Source organism: Ambystoma mexicanum, chromosome 6p, assembly GCF_040938575.1.
Source record: "Ambystoma mexicanum isolate Mex_15411 chromosome 6p, UKY_AmexF1_1, whole genome shotgun sequence".
NCBI classification, from domain to species: domain Eukaryota; kingdom Metazoa; phylum Chordata; class Amphibia; order Caudata; family Ambystomatidae; genus Ambystoma; species Ambystoma mexicanum.
The window spans coordinates 1,454,137,458-1,454,158,762 of record NC_090935.1 but is presented as its reverse complement, the minus strand read 5'-3'; the positions used below and the strand labels follow the sequence as shown (position 1 = coordinate 1,454,158,762).

At 46.1% G+C, this 21,305-nt stretch overlaps 1 protein-coding gene across 5 annotated transcripts in view; it reads left to right on the top strand.

Annotated features, from left to right (window-relative positions):
- Nucleotides 1–21,305, top strand: part of LOC138510518 (zinc finger protein 211-like) — a 158,808-nt gene that overhangs the window by 37,519 nt on the left and 99,984 nt on the right. For all 5 annotated transcript variants that reach the window (XM_069626230.1, XM_069626228.1, XM_069626229.1 and 2 more), the window contains one exon: nt 12,724–12,834. In XM_069626230.1, the coding sequence (XP_069482331.1) occupies nt 12,724–12,834 (111 nt within the window). The remainder of the gene's footprint in view (nt 1–12,723; nt 12,835–21,305) is intronic.

The following is a 21,305-nucleotide window of genomic DNA, read 5'->3' as shown; positions in this document are numbered from 1 at the left end:
GAAACGAGCAAAGGACCCTGGGCAAAAAGTAAATTTTCAGTGCATTAAGCTGGCCCATCCAGTAAATGCTGTGCTTACTCCACACTTTCATCTCCCATATAATTTTGCAAACAACTGAGGGTAATTAACTCCCCACAAAATTAACTCCAAGGCCAAAATCGGTCACCCCCAAATATCGGATACTTTCCAATTGGATCTCCATCTTTAAAGGTTGGAGGTCAACCATATCCCTTTCCACATCCACATCCAATGGGAACGATGAGGTTTTCTGACAGTTTATTTTGAATTAAGAATTTTACCCATATTCCCCTATCACCTGCAAAGCTGCTGGGAGCGAAGTGTGTGGGTTACGTAGATGTGGGAGGATATCATCTGCATACATCCCTAACTTGAATTCCTTATACCCTCAATCTGGTAGGACCTTCTTATCTTCTCCACCAAAGTCTCAAGGGATAAAGCAAACAACAATGGGGAAAGGGGATAACCCTGCCTAGTCCCCCTTTGCACCCTGATATGATATGGCATTTATAACGCGCCTATACACAAGTGAGCCCATGTTGATTCTTTTTGGTTGAAAACTTCCTGTTTACTGCCACCCGTGTCGCCAAGTCTGTATAAACCGCCCTAATCATGTTGAGAATCCTGTCCCCAAAACCAAATTTATGAAGAACTGCTTATAGAAAGTTCCACCCTACTTTATCAAATGCCTTCTCTGCATCAAGGGCAAGAAGCATTGAATTTCCCCCCCTTCCTCTAGGAAAGTCTAGGAGGTTCATAATCTTCCTCAGTGTGTCCGCCCCTGTCTCCCTAAGATAAACCCCACCTGATCAGAGTGAACAAATCAGGGCATAAACTGTTCATATCAAGTGACAAGCACTCTCGTAAAGAGTTTCTCATCAACATTAAGGGGGAGATTGGTCGATAAGACATGCAGGATGGCGGGTCCTTCCCTTCCTTGGGGATAACAGATATTAAAGCCTGACAAAACAACCGGAGGCCCGTCCCGTGTCCAAGATAGAATAATACGTTTTCACCAAGTGGGGGGACCAACAATCTCGCGAATGTTAACCGACCATACATCCATCGTCCCCCAGGCCCAGCAGCCTTCCCACTAGTTAACTTAGGGAGAGTGGCACCACTAAGATATTTCTCCACCTCCTCCTCCAAGTCCTTCTCCACCCCATAGAGCCCCTTGTAAAAAGTGGTGAAACTGCTAACTAAATCTTCTGGGGATGAGTGATATTTTCAGTGTACATCGTCTTTCCGTTCCACCTATTTCTCAGCTCTCTGCCCCCGAAGCCTGGCTGCTAACATCGAGTCTGCCTTGTTCTCGTAATATTTCTGATGCAAATACTGCAATTTCCGTACCACTTTATCCATTTCCAACGTTCCCAATTCCAGTCTTTACACTTTCACATCCAACCAGAGCTACTCATCTAGCTCCTCCTGACCCTGCAACCACTCTTCTAATAAGCCAATCCCTCCATACAATTTGTCCTCAGTCAGCATCCTCTCCCTTTTCTTATTTGCCCCCTCCCTTATAAACAATCTCCTCCAAGTTCCTTTTGCTGCTTCCCATACCTGAAAATAAAATAGTGTATTTTACGGATCATCTTCACTTGGGACGCATGCACAGTAAAGTAATATATACACATGAGGGAAAACTCCATCACTGTTGGGAACTGGGGAATGATGCAGCATATACACAAGCTTTGTTCCCACCAGGCTAATTCAAAGACCACTGCAGTATTTTGATTCTATGTAAGCTATTGCTTTACCCAGACCAGTAAGTAGCTCTGCTATCAGCTTGGAACCTTAATGAATACATCTTCATAAGTCACATATTGAATGAATCAACATTAAATGTATTAGAATCATTAATAGACTAGAAACATATACAGCTATTAAATATGAAAAAGCATCAAAACGTTTTTCAAAATGAAATCTTGTGGTTCCAAAGTCTTGACATATAGTACCAAGCCACATGCTTTCTCCCTTGGCCAGTTTTTGGGCAAATCCACTAGTCCTCTTCCTCTCTCCTTTTCTCATTCTCCCCTCCCCACCTACCACGGATTTCCTCTGTTCCCTCTCCCCCAATCAGGTAACTTTGGCCTCAAGGAGGGACAGTGGACTTGCATCTGTTGAAGTATGGATGGAAAATGGTTCTCTGTCTCGGTGAATCGTCTGAATGGAGGGTGGGAATGTGCCTGTAAAGAGGACATTTATTTATTTATTTATAATGTGCCATAGCCCAGGTGCATCAGGGCGCACAAGTACACATGGATGTTCAGCAGGAGACGGGACAGGAGAGGAGAATCCTAATGGGAGTTTATTCGAACAATAGGGTTTTCAGATTCTTTCTAAAAACAGTCTGTTTTTCTGCCATGCACAGGTTCACTGGAAGATAGTTTCATGTTGTTGCAGCTGTAAACGGGAAGGATCTGCCCTTTCCTCTTGTGTTTTTGGCGTGAGGAAAAGTGAGGCGCTGAGTAGAGCAGGATCGCAGGGTCCTGCTAGGGTTGTGTCGCATCAATTATTGCTTCAAGTAGTCTGGGGCATTAGCCAGTGAAGCTCTTTTCGGAAGTTAGTAATATGTTATTTTCTAGAGATGTTGCAGACTATCCTTACGTTGTCATTTTGGATGACCTGTATCTTGTGCAAACTGTCCTTGCTAGCTCTGCAGAATAAGGCATTACAGTAGTCCAACCGGGGCATTATTATAGCTCTGACTAAGGTCTCACAGTTCTTAAGTGAAACCAGAAGGTTCATTTGACATAAGACTTTCAGATGGTAACAGGAATTGCTGACAACATAGTTGACATGAGCTTCAGAGTTAAGTGAAGCCTCAAATATAGTGCCTAGGCTCTTGACTTTTTTGGCCACTGGGAAAAGACAGTCGTCTACTTCAAAGCTTGAATAAGCCTGGTTTGAGTTGCTTCTTGCTGCATTGGTGCCAAATATCATAAACTCGTATTTTGAGCTATTGAGACACATTCCCTGATGGATGAGTAGATGTCATTGAGATTGGCCAAATCAGCAGCATAGTCTCCGCTTAGGTCCATTTTGAGTTGGAAGTCATTAGCATAGTTGGTGAAATGGAGACCCGTTGCCTCCAACAGTTCGCATAGGGGTTTGATCTATATGTTAAAGAGCGCTGGAAAGATGCAGGCCCACTGTGGCACTTCGCACTTAATGAGTACTGGTTTGGAGCATGCGTTACCCCAGCAGATCTTGGTGCTTCTACCACTCAAGAAGGAACCTATCCACTCAATGGTGTGGCGGGGGCAGTTTCCTGTGTTGGCCAGCGTTTTGAGGAGGCGTGAGTGATCTTACAAATCACAGGCTGCCGAGAGGTCTAATAGAATCAACATCCCCATCTTGCTTTTGTCCAACCTCTGCAGCATTTGGGACTGTAAAACCAGCAGGGCACTTTCCTTCCCATAGTAACTTCTGAACCCTGATTTCTTTGGGCGAAAGGCCATAGCCACTTCAAAGTGGGCTTGTAGTTGTAGCATGGCCACCTTATCTAAGATCTTCAACAGGAAGGGGGTGTTGGTGATTGGTCTGAAGTTTGATGGGTTCTTGGGGCCAAGGCCGGGCTTTTTTAGAAGGGGGTTATTGCTTCTTCCTTGATAGTAGATGGCATGTCTCTATGTGAGAAGGTTGCGTTGGCAAATATAGTAAGGAAAGGGGCAAAAATCCTGCTGTTCTTTAGTATGATTTTAGCTGGTAACAGGTCGCCTGGACAGGACGTGGGCCTAGTATTAGCTAGTATTTTAACCTTTTGTTCAATGGAGATATATTTAAAGGAGAAACCTGATGATAAACTGGATTCCCCTTAGTCACTCTCGTGCTCGTGTTTGCATGCGTCCCCTAAATCGGTCTGCCAATTTTGAATTTCATTACGGGCCGATGACACTTTGTCTTTCACAGTCTATTTTCTCCTGGGTAAATGACTGGGATAAGTTGTGGGTTTTTCCCATTTCCTGTATAAATCGAACAGTTTTCTAAAACTATTTCCTGCGCTCTCAATTTGTTCATTACAAAATTGTTTTTTTGGGTGAGGAATTTTTCCTTATACGTTTTTCCATTTATTTTTGTTAGCAGTATTCTGATCTCTGGCCCATTCTCGTCCGGCTTGTTTTTTTTCTTTCTTCAGAGTACATAGCTTGGCTGTCAATCAGTCTTGTTGGTTTGGACGGTCACGCACTATCTTGGATCTTAAGTGTGCTTCTTTATCAGTTAGGTTGGTTAGAAGCGATGTGTACATTTCTACCAGTTTACATGAGGGATCAAAGTCAGATGAAGTGGTCATAATAGATTGAATACATCTTTCTAAATCTTCTGGATTCAGTTTGTTGAAATTCCTGTTTAGGACTTTTTGAGGGGGTTCTCCAAGAGGCCTGCTGACCTCACGTAAGTGTACAGTCCAGTCTATGGTATAATGGTCTGACTAGATACATGCTTTACACATTGGTAATGCATGTGTGTGGTAGAGTGGGGATACGCCTTTGGGTTGTGGTTAGTGCTTCTGGGTCTATGTGGGGATTGGGTGGATTGAGAATGTGAAGGTATTAAGTGGAGTCTGGGAATGTGTCTGTGTGAATGATTTCATGGATAGAATGAGAAGAGTACCTGCCAGTCTTTTGATGGAGGGTAGCCATGTGTCTGTGAGTGGATGTGGAGGATGAAGCTTTGTCCGTGGAGCTTTGGGGCATGGGTGGAGTTTGAGAGTGTGCCATTTGAGGTGTTTTGGGTGGCTGAAGCAGGGTTTGAAATAAAGATGTGATGAGCAGGAGCTAAAAGCAGCTCCTGGGTATCCAGCATTACCCAATCAGCAGGCGCTACCTCTGGGGACACAAGAGCTAGTATCAATCATGCCGCAAATATAACTTCTGCATGAGATGCAGACTATGCATTGTGTCTTTTGTTTGTGGTCCATTATGCTTCAGATGTATTCTGTATGTGCCTCAATGCTCCGTTACACACTTTCCTAAACTGAATTAATGTTGCATAGGCATGTTTGTATGACACCAGTTTGCCTAGAAAGACGAGCGTAGCTCCTGTCAGCTGTTGAACCTCTTTAACCTGACGCTGTTTATGTTTCAAGCAGGAGCTGAGTAATTCCCAGCTCTTAGCAATTTTGAATGTGGCGATGTACATGCAGCTCATTGATGTGAAGTGTGAAAATAACCGTGCGGCAAAGGGTGAAGATGGGCTGGATACATGTGTGATCCAATGTGTGAGCTAGCTTATCTGTGATTATTGTGAAGCCTGCATTACTCGATTATGTCTAAACCGGTCTCATTGTCTTTATTGGTAATGCAAAAACTATCAATAGTGCTAATCGGTTGGCAATTGATCTTTCTAACAAATGCCCTACCTGCTCAGCAGTACTGCTAACCCTGCCTGGTAGTCATTATTGGTCATACCCCCTAAGGTCAATATTTCTGAAACTCTTACAATTTCCAGGAACTGTGAGTGACTGCGTGAACTGACCAGGGCGGTTAAAAACCCTGATGGAGAGCATTTATTATATATTATATAATATTATACTCGGGAACCTGAACACATCTTCCTACTTTAGACCAGGATTTGGATAACTCACTTGTTTGTGTTTCTCGAGAACCCATGTCAAATTGAGACATGCCCGTCTTGTACAGCTATTCCCCATTTGATCCTAGAGGCTGTACTCCAACTCCTGTGTTTGCATATAAGTAAAATAAACTTCCATCCTATTGATTCTCTCAAGGTTTCTGTTGGCCCTCTAGCATGTCACAGAAAGTTATTTCAGTAAAAGAGCTTCTGAGGACCACCATGTTCCGCTTTGCATGTAATGTGAACGTTTGTCCACCAAAGACTGTGGGCCCTGTGAGCAGTGTGACTGGTCGGCCAAAGTCATGATTTTAGTCGAGATGTGGAGTAAAACTGGTAGCCAATGCAGGGACTGAAATCCCAGAGTAAAGTCAGGCTGGAAGGACTAACATCTTTTGCAACTGTTTGTGCTCTGCAAGGGCAAGCTTGAATGCTTATTTAGATGCCATTATCCCAGTCCATACAAGAAAAATCTGTAAGAGTCAACCGCTGCTACTCTTTTTGGGGTAGACCAAAGGTGGAATTATTTAGCTACACATATGCCATTGATTAAAAAACATTATTCGTCACAACTGTGATTTGCATGGCCATGTTAAGTAATTTGCATTAACCTCTTAAACTACAGGCAGCAAATTAAGCTAGCAAGCAAAAGGGTGGAACACCAATGAGGTGTGTGTGTGGTCCAGCAAAAATAATCTCTGTTTTAGACAGATTCCCCATAAGCATACTTATCACCCATCCAAACATGATTGGGCAGAAGGACAGAGACACTCTGAGAAGTGAGTGGATGCACTCAGATGTTTTGTAGAGCCTGCAAAGAATCAACGGGATAGTTACAAAAGACCATCCCGATAACATATATGGAAATATTGCAAAGAGCCGAGATAGCTGGCATGCCGTCCGAGTCAAAGGGTGAAATGAAGATGGAGGAGGATCTATTTTTATAGAATTTGTGGTCTGACGTCAATATCATTCAGATGGTCAATTAAGATGGTGTCGTCCACCAAATTGTTGGCAACCAAAAGCAGTATTATGGCTTGGCAGGAATGAGCCCCTGCAAATCAAGGGATTAGGGAGAGTGCAAGGGAGATATGTGGCATGCAGCAAATTCCCTAAAAGTTGCTAGAGGACACATTTCTAATGTTGAGACCAAACATATGCTCTTGGAAGCTCCTCGGTCACACCTCATTTTGAAGAGTTTAAAGTTAAGTGTTTAGTATGGAGCAAATCAAGGATTTCAAGTACCGTTTGTGGGAGAGGGTGAACATACGATGACTTTTAATAGAGCCATTGTTAGGTCACATAGATACTTAGATTGGATGTTCTTGTTTTAGTTTGTGCCTGGTTTTTGGAATGATGGAAGGCTTATGAAATATCCTTCTGTGGATTGGTAGCTTTCATGATCTTTCTGGTGAAATAGTTTTTCCTACTTTTTCTGTTGTTCTATGTTTGCAGAGTAAGGGTAATTCAACTGGAACACACTAATTGTTGTTATTCACTTTAGCCCTTGTGAAGGCAGTGAAACACAGTGGATGTCCCTGCTTTATGCTGAACATTTCACCACTCCCTCTAGAACTAGCATATCTAGGAAGATGTATCCGAATCCTACATTTTATGCAAGTCGCAGGTTGTCTGGGAGGGTTAAAACTGGAAACAGGGTTCACAAGCAGATGACAGGCATAAGAGCAAAATAAACCTACACTCTGGTAAGGAATTTGGGACCGGCTCGACTCCATCAGAGTTGAGTTTGCTAGTTTCAAAGACAATGGAACAATGGGCCTCATCAGGAGGTTGGCGGTATCCCGGTGCTATATGATATGATATGATATTTTATTTATATCGCGCCCATACACAAGTATTTCAAGGTGCGACAAGGCAATGGAGGGGTACAAGGGAGAACAAAACAACGATCTTTCTATGCCTAGTGACATTGAAAACGTGTAAGTGCAGGGGAGAGGTAAGGGGGAAGTGCAAGGGGCAATGGAGGAGTGGAAAGTGCTGAACACGTGATCAAAACAAACAACGTGTAGTGCGGCCAGCAGGTGGCAGGTGCAGAAACAGACAGATCAGCAGGGGAGAGGAAGAGAGAAGGTAGAAGCAAAGAGGAAGGTATTATTGTGCTTCCGGAACCGAAGAGGGTTCTCCTCAAGTTTCAGGGAGGCTGTTCCAGAGGGAGACCCTAGCCAAAGAAAGAGATCTACCACCAACTTGTTGCTTGGAGAAGGGACTGACCCTGAGGGAGTTGGATGTGGGTGAGCGAAGAGCTTGAGTAGGAAGATATTCCCGAAGGGAGAGTTTAAAGTATTGCGGACCCAGGACACAGAAGGCCTTGTGGACAATGCAGAGGGTCTTAAACTTAATCTTTGCAGCCACTGGGAGCCAATGAAGATATTTCAGGGTAGGAGAGATACGGTCCTTGGGCTTGAGGCCAAGGCCAAGTCTCACAGTCCTGTTCTGAATGAGTTGCAGAGAGTAGTGGCAGGCAGATTTGGAAAGAGGCTGTTGCAGTAGTCCAGCCTAGATAGAACCAGAGCTCTAGAGAAAGTGAGCTTCTGGAGAAAGGAGTGGAGAGGGAGAATACCCCTGAGGAGGTGCAGTTGGTAGTTTGACTTCTTAGAGACTTCAGAGATGTGTGGAGAAAAGGAAATTGTGGAGTCGAAGGTGACCCTGAGGTTCTTAGCCTCACAGGTGGGAGCAGGAAGAGGGCCAAGGGAGGCCAGCCAGAGAGTGACAGGAAAGGAAGGTGCAGGAGTGCCGATGAAGAGGATCTCTCTTTTACTGGTATTTAGACAGAGGTCGTTGGTGGCACACCACTCCTGGTTTGCAGGCAGTCAGTCAGAGATGAGAGGGGGAGAAGAGGTGGAAGAGGGGTGCCTGAAAACGAGCTGAGTGTCATCTGCATAACACTGAAAGTTAGTGCAGAGAGCAGCAGTGCGGTGGGCGCCAGTTTTTGGTTGAAAAGCTAGGAAGAGAGGTTAGACCCCTGGGGAACACCACAAGTGGAAAGTGAGATAGAGGAAAGGAAGGACCCAAGTTGGACCTGGGATGGTCAGTTGGAGAGGAAAGAGGCCAGCCAGGCCAGGGCTTAATCAGTGATACCCAGGTTATCACGGAGGCAGTTGAGCAGGTTGGTATGGTTGACTGCATCAAAAGCAGAAGAGAGATAGAGTAGGATGAGGACAGAAAGGAGATTGGAATCAAGTCTGGAGAGCAGGTCTTCACGGATGTTCAGGAGAGCAGTTTCCACGCTTCTGGCTGCTCTGAAGCAAGACTGATGGTCATGGAGACAACCGACAGAATAGGTGTGGAGGTTGAGCTGGGAGATGGCCAGCTTTTCCAGGAGTTTGCCCAAGAAAGTAGTGATAGAGATTGGGGTATGGTTGGCGAGACAGGAGGGGTGGCCTGTGGGTTTCTTGAGAAGAGGGTGCACAAGAGAGTGCTTCAGAGGGGAGAGGAAGGCTCCACTGGCGAAGGAGTGGTCGTAGAAGGTGGCCAGGTCTGGAGCAAGGGTGTCAATATAGTCCTTGATGGTTTTGGACGAACACGGAAGAACCTTCAGATCGACCTTGTCTAGAGATCTCGTCAGGGGAGAACAGAGGAAAGAAAGAGAAAGAGGCTGGGGGCCAGAGGTAGAAGAGGGAGTAGAAGGAGGAAGAGGAGAGGAGGGGAGGGTGGACAGGATGTCCTGGGTTTTAGCGATGAAATGAGAAGCCAGGGCCGTGTAGAGGGCCTTGGAGGGGACAGGAGAAGTAGAGACTGCAGTAGGATTGGCCAGCTCTGTGCAGATTTTAAAGAGTTTGGCCGAATTGTTAGATGACGCAGGGACGCTGGGTTGGATGTGAGCTCTCTTAGTGCGGACAGAGAGCTGGTATTGCCTTTGGAGCGGGCGGCAGGCCAGTTTGTCAGAGGATGCACAAGATGCCCGCCATTTGCTCTCAGCCACCCTACACTTGCGTTCAAGGGTGACGAGATCAGAGTCGTACCAAGAGTTGCTCTTGGCTTTGGGCTTCAAGTGGATCCTTACGACATGGGCAAGAACATCGAGAGTATCAGAGATAGCAGAGTGGAGCTTGGAAAGAGCAGTGTCAGGATGAGAGTCAGCCAGAGGTGGTGGAGGGGGAGAGAAAGTGACAGTGAAAGACTCAACTGATGCACGCTTCATGGGCCGGATGACAAAGAAGGAGAGAAGAGTGGTGAGAGGGTTAGATAGGGGAGGTCAGAGGAGATGAGAACATCCAGGGTGTACCCTGCAGAATGAGTCGGGCCAGAGGGAAGAATAGAAAGAGAGAGAGAGTCACAGAGATCGTAGAAGAGTCCAGAAGAGGGACAGGAAGCATCCAGATGGGTGTTGAGGTCTCCAAGTAGAAGGAGTGGAGTGGTCGAGGCTAGGAGGGAGGAGGAGAGGTCAGCCCACTCAGAGAGGAAAGAGGTAGTCTGACCAGGTGGCCGATAATAGCAATGGTGAGAGAGTGGCCAGGGGAGAGAGAAAGCCTGCAGACAAGGCATTTGTGCCGGATCACGAGTAGCGGGTAAGGTGATTAAGCCACATTCCCTATTGGGTTCAATGGACCCAATGGGGTTTTTCAGCACTGTTAGTGCTGGCGCAATTAGCGCCGACAACAGACGGAAAGTGGAGATTTTTACCTCCAACTTTCCGCCCAACTTCTAATTGGGCCAACCCTTAAATGCAGCGGTAATAGCGTTACCGCCGCATTTAAGGACTACCGCCCCACACGTGATGAGGCCCAATGACGCTTACTAGCAGAAAGATGAGAGGCATTTGACCATTTGTGAAAAGCATGATCTGTCCGTTCGAATATTTGTGGCAGTTATGTTGGTAGAAACCTTTAGTTTCTGAACAATAAGGGGCATTTAACCATTTGTGAGAAGTGGAGTCTTATTTGGTTCTTCTGCAGATCATTCATTAACAATGTTTGTCACAGCTGTGGACTAGACGGGTTTTTATGAGCCCACAAGCACAGCATAGGAGCCAAAGCAGATATTGTTAGATCACTCCCTCTGGTGTGGATCTGCACACAGGCATGACATAGGACCAACTGAACACACAAGAGCCACATGTGAAAGGAAGGCCAAGGGTTACAAGTGAGCGCAAACATGTTAACTATACTAAAGGTGTTCTTAAGGATAGTTTGCATTGTTTTTGGGGCTTAACATTAGGATTGAGAATCTTCCTTATGATTCACTGACTTAGGGAATGGTTTTCTGAAAAACAAACTAATACCAAGGGTGTTGGGATAAATTAATTCAAATTGGTGCATGGCTCTGTCTAAGGAACCACCAGTCGATTCAGGGTTCTCTAAACAAATACGAACCCTGGGGGGGTTATAGCACCAAGATCGTTTCTTGATTCAAAGTCACAGCAGAGGGATATAGTGTGCTGCACACTTCTTGCCTTCCCAGTCCAAGGAATATAGATCTAATCTTGCTTCTTGACATAGCCTACCAGCATGCATTTCGACCCTTTGTTTTAGTGCACAGATCTGCTCACATATTATTACCCTCTAGTCTAGCTGGGGGTTACCCTTCTGGGCCAATGATGAAACATTTTAGATACGCCAATCAGCAAGTATTTCCTCACCCTTTCCTTAGGTTTTTTTTTGGCCTGTCATATTGTTACCTACCAGCCACAAATTACCCTCTTGGGCTGTTTTATAGTGTCTTTTAAGGACTCTTTTCACTCTCTTGTGTCTTGTCTTAACCAGATAATAGCCCTCCACAGGCTCTCTGGTTTCTCACCTTTGTCTGTTCCCTGACAGGGTCTGTGATAGCCCTCAGCAGGCCTTCTAGTCTCCATCTCCTTGGTCTGGTCACCGCCATTGTTGGAGATATATCCCTTTAGAAGGTTTTCTTTTTCTTTTCCTTCCCTCATTCTGGTCTCTACCAGGTCCTGATATATATCCCTCAGTAGGACTTTAGCTGCTTCTCCATCCCTGGCCTGGTTTGTGGCAGTGTCTTGAGATGTAGATCTCAGCAGGCTTGCATATGTGTCTCTAGGGCTCTGCCACTCCTCCTTTGATTCCTTCTCTTTGCTGGCTACAGTTTGGCAGCCCTCTCTGTGCCTCTCCCTTCAATGAAAATTCCGTTTTTGATTCCACTGGTTAACCATTAATGTCCCTGAGTGGTTCACTAGCATCTTTTCTTCCTTGCCTTGGGATTGGCTTGAACTTGTTTCCAGATGTTTCACTAAGGCCCATTTAATCCTCAGCGGATAATAATCATTTCCCCCTCTTCTAGTGATCAGTAATTATCCACTCACCAGCAGTGCCCAAGGTTTTAAAACGTCTGACATTTTGGAGGCAGGTAGGAATCACTGCAGTGTTCGGTTTAGGTCTCGGGTGCCTGGCAGGCTGCGCTGTTTTATTGAGTCTGTGTGTCCCATCTACGAGTCAGGGCGCATGCAGGGTTCACGTGTGGAATGCACAGCATCCGTGGCAGTGCTGCCATCTCGAGAATGTCTCCTGCACCATCTTTACCAGTGTGTGTAGAAGAGGTTTGTTGAAGTGGCTGTTTGTTTTACTAAATTGAGTTCCTGGGCCTGTGTAAACTCTTAGCAGCAGGAATTAACGCTTCCAGAACTGACTGTAAACAGTCTATGACACATCCAGCCCTGCTACTAAGAAGCCACATGGTGTGGGACATGCAGAGGGGCTTTGAGGAACCCTCCAGATCATCTCATGCGTACCCATTGGGAAGAAGTGGGCTTTTCCCCTCAGCAGAACTGCCCTACGGCCCAACAAACGGATGCTGGCCAAGGGGAATTGCCACACTAGTCTTCTAAGAGCCAGACTTGGTTGTTAAGACCTTTACAAATATTTAACATGACACAATAATAATGGAAGATCTTGGAGACATATATATTTTCATTGCTATTTTTCTAGCATCTCTCATGCACATTGCAAATTCACATAAATAAACAATAAAACAATATTAAGGCCTCAATGATTAGGTCCTCACTAGTGTTGAGCACATTCAGATGTAAACTACAGCCATTAAATCCTAAAGCCTGACATCCCTTGTCAAAATGATTGTGACTTTAAAATAAAAGCAAACATTTTACACACACTTAACTATGTTAAACGGTATCCACCTTGTTTTCTTGTTCTACAGGATTGAAAGTACCCATAGCTGATGGCTGCTTGAGGATAGAGAAAAGTTCAGTGTCCAGTTTGGCGGATCATTATGGAACAGAAGGAGACATGAACACCAGCCACAGTTTAGGTAACTCCTCATGTTCCTGGTTGTCTTCCTAAAGCCCTGATGTTGGTGTATGTGCGTTCTCTTCGGAAGAAACTACATATTTTGCTGAGTGGTGGTATTTTTCAATTAAACCCTTTAATGTGGTTTCATCCACATGATCCTTTTACTAGAAACATGTACCCTGTTTCTAACAGTATGTTATTGCATGTAGCAAGCATTATGTGTGTGTGTGTCCAGGTGGACATTAATGTTTTGGTCATCATTTTTTCCACAATATGTGCTTCAAGTTTTACTGAATTTCCTGTGTTTCAGGAATGTCGCCGACGACACACACCTAAGTCACCCTATGCACCTCCTGGGTGGGAGACCAGAGGCAAAATGCATGTGTGCCATCCCCCATGGATCTCTAATGTTTTCTTAATTGGTTCACTGGTACACACTTATGCCACTGTTCCTTCAGCTTAGATTAAACAGACAAGAGCAGTGGGACAGTGGAAAAAGAAATGTCTGAAAAATGTATTGCTTGCAGGGGCAGGCCTGCCATAATCGGCAGAGTTAATTATATTTAAAATCTTTGGTGGTTCCTTTGCTCGCAACTGTGCTCATGAAATTACTTTTCAACTCATTAAAAGTTTGCCGGAATATGGTAAAAGTGACAGTAATACCGTTTACCGCCACTTTACTGGTCTGGCCAAGTACTAGTTTTCCAGAACACAGTTGCCGGAATTATCGGAGCCAGTATCACCTCATCCGGAATTACCGGTGCCAGTAATACTGGCAATGGAAATACCGGATGGGCTGGAAACCTGCGCCGGTAATACAGGTACAATGGTATCACCAGCAAATTATGACATTGTTTTTACCGGTAATACCAGCTGATATTTTTCTGCAATACTGGCAAAACCAAGGCAGAGATAACAACACTGCAGTGCAATGGACACAGGTGACGGAAATAAGGCCACAGGTGCACCCAATCCACCCAGGTGCACCCAATGCACACAAAAAAGAGTACAAATGGGCCACACCTTCCACAAAAACACTCCACAACAACCATGCTGCCAGTCATTGACACAAACATGGAGCTGGAAGCGCTGCATGCCAATCCACAGCTGCAGGGGCTGAAGCAAAGGCAACAGGAGGAAGATGAGTAGGACGGGGATGCAGGTGTCGAGGCAGAGGCATGCAGTGATTCCTTGCACAAGGGCCACACCCTGGGTGCTCACTGATAGGCAGATACAAACAGCACGCTGCTAGCCTACATGGAGCATCACAGAGGACAAAGGACCTGGAAGTTGGGTGAGTACATGTACAATCCCATCTTCCTTGCAGCATGAGTGACAGGCAAAGGGGCTGCAAAAATGTCACATATGCATGTCGGTAATGGTCCCTGTACATGCAGGACCCACCACGCACCCCTCAAATGACAGGTCAGAACACTCAGGAGTAGCACATGAACGGGGATGCATCAGTCACTGACCGGGCCTATCCAACCACAACAGGACAACCACCCGTAATGCACTACAGGTACCAGAATACAATATCCCCAACACCCCCAGCAATAGCAGTGAATGGGCGGACATGACTATGTAGGGGAATCAAATGTACATCCAGGGGCCCCCCCAAGAGCCCGGTCTCAAGCCTGGAAAAGATTGAAAGCCAAAACTACAAAACTGCTAAGAACAAGCTCTACAGCGATGCACATTTACCTTTGCCTATCCAATGACACACACATGACTGGAACAGGTTGCCCAGGCTCACAAACACCTGGCATGAGCTCTAGGGCACAGGCCAAGACTAGGTGCATGGCACACACACAACAATGTTGACCATGGTGACGCTGTAAGTTGCGCCACCCTGACACCCCCATACATGGAATGAGACACTGTCAGGCAACTACTGAGGGTCACTACCCTGCCATCAGACATGGCATGCACTGCGTTCACAAGTAATGCCCGACACCATCATGGATCCCACACAGACCACCTTCACATGTGACCCAGACTCAAATCAGGTACCACGCATGGTAGCAATGTACAGACCCAGCCCATACGCCCATGGATGTACATTTGATTGCCCTACATAGTCATGTCCGACCACTTTAAGAGAACCAGAGCAAGTCAAGTATTGCCATGTCTGACCAGACAACCCGCTTGGTATTGCAATACACATTTAAGGACTGGAACATGAAACAGTGTGACACAATGTAAAATGAGACATTGACCAATAAGATGACGTGTGACAGGCAATGCCACTGCCGGGCAACCTGAGTCACACCTGTGTCTTACCCCTTTGTAGGTGACTCTGGATACCAACAGCTTCCGTGGCTGATCACCCCTCGGAGGAATCCTCAGATGCCGCAGGAAATGGCATATAACAGGGCCCACCTGAGGACCAGGGTGGCCATTGAGCAGACCGTCGGCCTCTTGCAGGCCCGATTCTGATGCCTGCACCAGTCTGGGGGTGCACAAATGTACAGGCCAGACAAGGTTGGACAGATAGTCCTGGCCTGTGCAATGTTGCATTACTTCTGCGTTAGACGCAACATACCCCTGCTCCAAGATCTGGACATGCCTTCCTCAGAGGATGATGATGCAGCACCAGCTGGTCCCATGCCTGTGCTCACCGAGTGCATGGTGCCAGGGATGGGCGCATGGCCCAGCAACGACTGCTTGAGAACCTTTTTGAAGTTTACCCCCCACTCTGCACACCCCTTCCACCTTTGTGAATATCATGAACCATCACAGCAGACACTTGTCTGAAAAAAGCAATGTACAGCCATTACTTCAAGAGACGTTTTTTGTATTCAAACGCGAACAGTGGCAACCTGAATTACCCCTTTTCCGTCTGCCTTCTCCAAACCACCCTCACTAAATGCCCCCGTGCCCAAACAAACTCCCCGCACCCTCCCCAAACACTCAGTGATGAACCCTACAAGTGCCCTATAGTCACATGTGGTGGCTCTTTGCATGCCGCTGAGATGACTGCAGTCATTGGGGAGCGGTGTTGTGGGGTTCCTTAGGGACCACTGCAAAAGGCTTAGGACTACAGGTGTTGGCAGTAAACCCAATTGGTAGCAGTCTGTACCACCCAGATTTACCTGGTAGCTGTGGCTGAGCAGCCAGACTTCTCTCAAGAAGAGTTAGACAGTATATAGAGTATACAAAATAGGTACCGAGATACAGTAGCACAAGCAAACACTGACCAGAGCTTGGGTATACAAGTATATAATTATTTATTTAAAACACACACTTGTAAAATACACTAACACTAATATGGCAAGCAAGTTCAAACACTGTCACTATCAATATATATATACATCCCTGATTACTTATTGAACAAGTCTTAGTTAAAACACCACTTATTTTTAGACAGAGGTGAGCGCTTAACCTAAGATGGCACTCCAATAAGTTAGTTAAAAAGGGGGGGAAAGGCAGAATTAGGAAAATACACAATACCAACACTTTAAGAGAACCAGAGCAAGTCAGAAAAGGCAGAGTCTACTGAAGAGCAAGAAAGTCATAGGCCAGGCCCACTCTTGGAGAAAGCAAGGCGGAATGTTTCCAAGATCACACAGTTGAATAGTACTTTAAAGAGTCGTTGCAGATAGTTCAAAAAGGGTTGGATCAGTTCAGGAAAAGTTAGTTAGCAGATCCCAAGCCACCCCCGGATAGAAAGTCAAGGATTTACGGGACACCTTGAACAGTCTGTTGCAAGGGAGACCAGGCGGGACACAGTACCTGAAATGGTGAGAAAGCTCCAGCAGGGGCAGTTGTTCCTGGCAGCGGATGCAAGTGGGTGCTTCGTCCAGGGGAAGAGAAGATCTCGACGTGGAGGAAAGCTGGAGGTCGTTGCACTGCCAGGGAAGAAACCAGCCGCAGAGCTTCCCGGTTAAAAGGTACTACCCTTTTATTCGCGGTAGTGGTGAAGCGTGGCTATCTGGCCGCCGGGGTGCTTGGCACGGGCGATTCGACCACGGGACGATCCAGGAAGGCGAAAAAGAGGGCGAACTGGTTATCCCCACCAGTTCAGAGGAAGAAGACTCTCCGGGATGAAGGTCTTCTCTGTCGTTGGGAAGTGGTGAGACGGTTCAGCAGGGCTCCATCGGTGGTGTCGTCATTGCAGGTCGGCTCAGCTTCTCCCTCTTCGGATTCTTTGGTCCTGTGGCGACTTCTGAAGTTCCAGTCCCCAAAGCACTGCTTTTATGCAGAAAACCCCCATTCATCAGTCCTAGCTGTCACCCAAACATGCTAAGTGGTGAGCCGGGAGGCTCACCACTGGGCCAATCACACAAGAGTGCGACTTGAGTTGCCGAGGCAACTCAGTCCAGGGTGCCTAAACCCCCCTCCCACACATCCTGTAGACCCAGACAGAGTGGCACCACTTTTGGAGGCTTCTGTGCAGAAGCCCGCCAAAAAGTGGAACAAAGGGCTCGACTTGAGTTGGAGTTACAGAGGCGAACAAAAACTCCATTTTAAAACCGAGTCATGGCAAAAAGACCCAACCCGGGAATAAATATTAAATAAATAACCCGGTGGTATCTTTAACATTGCACCAAAAAAGTGGTGCGTTTTAAAATGAATGGAAAAATCCCATAGGAAATATTCCAGTGGAATATTTTGCGTGGTAACCACTGCCACCAGCCAGAAACTCGACGAGGGGGGACTGCACAGCGCCCCCTCGAAAAACAGACCCGGGGCAATCTAATTACCCCTACCAGTACTTCCACAATATGATGGTTTGTACTGGTTCTGTTCACAATTTAAGACTAGTAAAGTCAATAGGGACTTTACATGCCCTGGGAGAAAGTAGTCAGTCCCAGGGTATGTAGTCTATGTTTGGGGGTCACTATGACACCCCTGTGTTACTGCACTGAGGGAGATGTGTAACACACATACCAAAAATACATGAAACCCTATGGAGTAAAAGACCCATAGCCCATAAAACACATTACAAAGTCAAAGGATATCTCAAATCATGTCTAAGAGAGGGAGAAAAAGAGTCTCACTCTTAGCAGGAGAAAATAATAAATCTCAAAAATCCAGCAAAGCTGCTGGGGGACTCACTAGGATTGGGAAATTAGCCTTAACAGAGAATTCTCCCTAACATCCCCGCATCACGCACCTCTCGTCGAGCTGCTGGCATGCGATGTGTGTAAGTTCGGACGGCCTGCCATCAATGGCATGCGTACGTCAAGTGATTGCATGCTGGGATTTGGCAGTGGTGGAGGGCTGTGTGGTTAACCATGGCTGTAACAGGCAGAGGGGTAGGACGTGCCATCATCCTCCTCGCCAGTGGTGTTGTCGTCCCTGCCACCATGGACTGGTGTCTGCAGTGCCGGTGGTGGTGTTGAGGGCACAGGAGGGACAGCAGCACGTGGTGCCCAGACTGTGGCCTGGTCTGGCATGCCAGAGGTGGCTCTTGGGGCCAATGTGTGTCCCTGCTGACTGGTGTTGGGGCCACTGACCACTGGTGTGGTGGGGGCTGCAGACACAGGCACTGGTGTGCCACTTGTAGCTGATGGTGTGTGTGTGTGTGTGTCTGTGCGTGTCTGTGCGTGTGCGTGTGTGTGTGTGGGGGGCACATTAGGTGGTTCAGTGCTTGGAGATGTATGTATTTGGACACATTATTTGCATTTAGATGGGGTTTGTTATACTTGCCACCTTCTCCTTGGGTCCCAGCTCCTGCCTCTGCCTTCCCAACACCCTCAATGCCTTCCATGTGCACGATGGAGCTGCACGTCTCCTCCCATGACATGAGGTGGAGGGGTATAACCAAACAAGTGATGGGTGGAAGGATTTAAATAAATCTGAACCACTGGCACTGCTCGTGGCAACCTTCCACACCACTGTTCTTTAACCCGTCTGTGCCATTTCAAAAGGGATACAGCCATATGCAAATCAGTCAGGTACTGCACCCAATGGGAGCATCCCAGCCCGAAAGGCTAGGCCAGGTACCCTCTGCACGGAAACACAAGCAGCCCTAAACATGTTTCAGCCTTGTTGGGCCGGTCAGTGAGGTGCAGCTTGGTTCTATATGGTGCAGCGAGCAAATGGCCCATGTCTGGGCATACCGTCTCTCATATAGTGAAGACAGACGCAAGTGATCACAGTTCAAGGGTGTTGTTTGACCTTCAAATGGGTTGGTTGAATGCCTATCTAAACCTAAATCTAAGGATGGGAGCAAGCCAAGACCATCAAATAATAACTCAATCCTAGTGGAGTCCATCAAAATAAAAGGGCCTATACTAATAAACCTATTGCCAATCCTTCTAAATACAAATAGTGTGAGATAACAATGAATGCAAAAGAAAAGTGTTCAAGAAATAATATGTCAGGACGGTTGAGAAGTTGGCTCCCCTTCCCCATGTTTTCAGAAAGGGGCAAGGGGGCACGTGCGAGCTTCACACACACTTTGGCTTCTTGGCCACGAGGTAACAGTTCAACACATAGGCATCAGGGCCTTCCGCCAAAGTCTTTCTCCCAAAAACAGTCTCTTATTGCATAGGGCCTGATGTAACAAATAAAATACAAAAGTTCCTTTCCTTTGTCAGGGTTTTCACATTCAAAAGTTCACAACTGGTATCCCTCATTTGTGCCCCGGACTACGGGTCCCCCTCGTTCGTGCTCAGACCCCTTTTCCACAATGTTCACAATTGGTCTCCCTCGTTTCGTCTTGGACCACGGATCCCCCTTGTTTTGTGCTCAGATCCTCTTGACATGTGAATCAAGGACTTTCGAATGTGCAATGGGTTTTGCTTAAACCGTACGTTGCAGGACCACTTCGATTCACTTCACACAATTGTTGTCATCAATCTTCTACTTTCGTTTCTCTTGGTGGGATACCTTACAGTGACTTTCGATTGAGCACATTCACGGTGCCGGACCACTCTGTCAACGGTATTGCATCTTTCCTTCTCAAGTTCAAACATTCATCAGCAGTTTAGCTTTACTCGCGTCTTTCATCACATGCGTTTAACAATGTTCGTTCCATTGCTCGTTATACAATGTTGCCACTTGTAACCTTGACTTTAACACAGACTGGTCTTGCATAGCTCTCCCCAACTCAACGTCTGTGTTGATCTCGTTTGTCGCTTCTTTGTTCTTGGAGCCAAGGAAGATATCACTGCGTCTGCTGCCCCTCCCGCCTTGGTCAGTTACGTGGGAGGGCCTTTGGTATCTCTGACACAATGCAGGATTCTTCAGTCTGGTTTCCCGGCCTTACGCTTTCTGCCTTAAAGGATTCTTGAAATTAACAGCGTCTTGCCGAAAAGGTCAAGGGTGCCTCCCTTATTAAAAAACAAACTTATTACACTTCCTTTCAGGACTATAGTCTTCAGTCCTTCTCTCCTTTAGGTTCTGCCTTACTGGCAGTGAACCAAGAGTTACTCACTGTCTGGGGTTTTAAGGGCACTTCACTTCTTTCTTGGCTGTGATGTCTTTCTTGTTTGGATGCTGCTTCTTGTCCTGAATACCTTGGGCATCATCCACTGGGCAGTGGTTGTCAGGAACGGGGCAGTTGTTGACTTTTTGATCCTTGATAAGAATCACTTTGAACAGAGGAGTTGTACTTAATCCCTTCTCTAGTCGCCAGAGACTGTCTTGGCTCAGCCTCCAGTAAAGAAAATAGGGCAGGGACCCTCTTTTTTGTTAACTTGGGCCTGACTCCAGAGGGTAGCACAATAATGGAAAGAAAGAACAGAGTCAAAGCTACCCCTCTCTTTGACGCACAGGAGGTGCAAACAAACCTACAATTATTAATCATGTACTAGGCATAAAACATAAAATTCTGTACATGGTGAGGTTAGTAACACAATTGTGTTGATATCTGTACTGTCAACACATTAGCAGAACATAGATATGTACTGCTAATGTGTTGACAGTACAGAAATCATCACAAGTGTGCTACTAACCTCACCATGATGATTTCTGTACTGTCAAAACATTAGCAGTACATATCTACTGTTTTGAAGGTAGATATGTACTGCTAATATTTTGACAGTACAGAAATCATCATAAGTAATTTAGCCTTTTTGCTTTTTAGTCTATTTCTTAAATGTGAATACATTTTGTTTGATCAGTATTTTTTCTACTTTGTTTGTGTGATCAAATGGCTAGCTCACAATAATTCCCAGCCTCCTGTAGGTTTGTTTGCTGCACCCCCTGTGCATCAAAGAGAGGGGTAGCTTTGACTCTCTGTTCTTTCTTTTCATTATTGGCACAGCCTCCGCCACTAGGTCAATAGGCTCTTCAGAAACCCAGCTCCAGGCCAACCCCTCATTCCCTATTCGCTCTAATTGCCTTTCCTCCTTGCTGTTCTGCCACTCTCTAGTCCTTCTCTTTTCCCTCCCTTGCTGACAACTCCTCCACTTCTTCTTTCCATCATAATCTCTTCTGTTATTCACTTCCTCCTTCCACTTTTCTGCCTTTTGTATCTCACTAGTCTTGTGCTCTTCTCCTCTTTTCTGTAATAAACTCCTTATCACCTCTCCACCA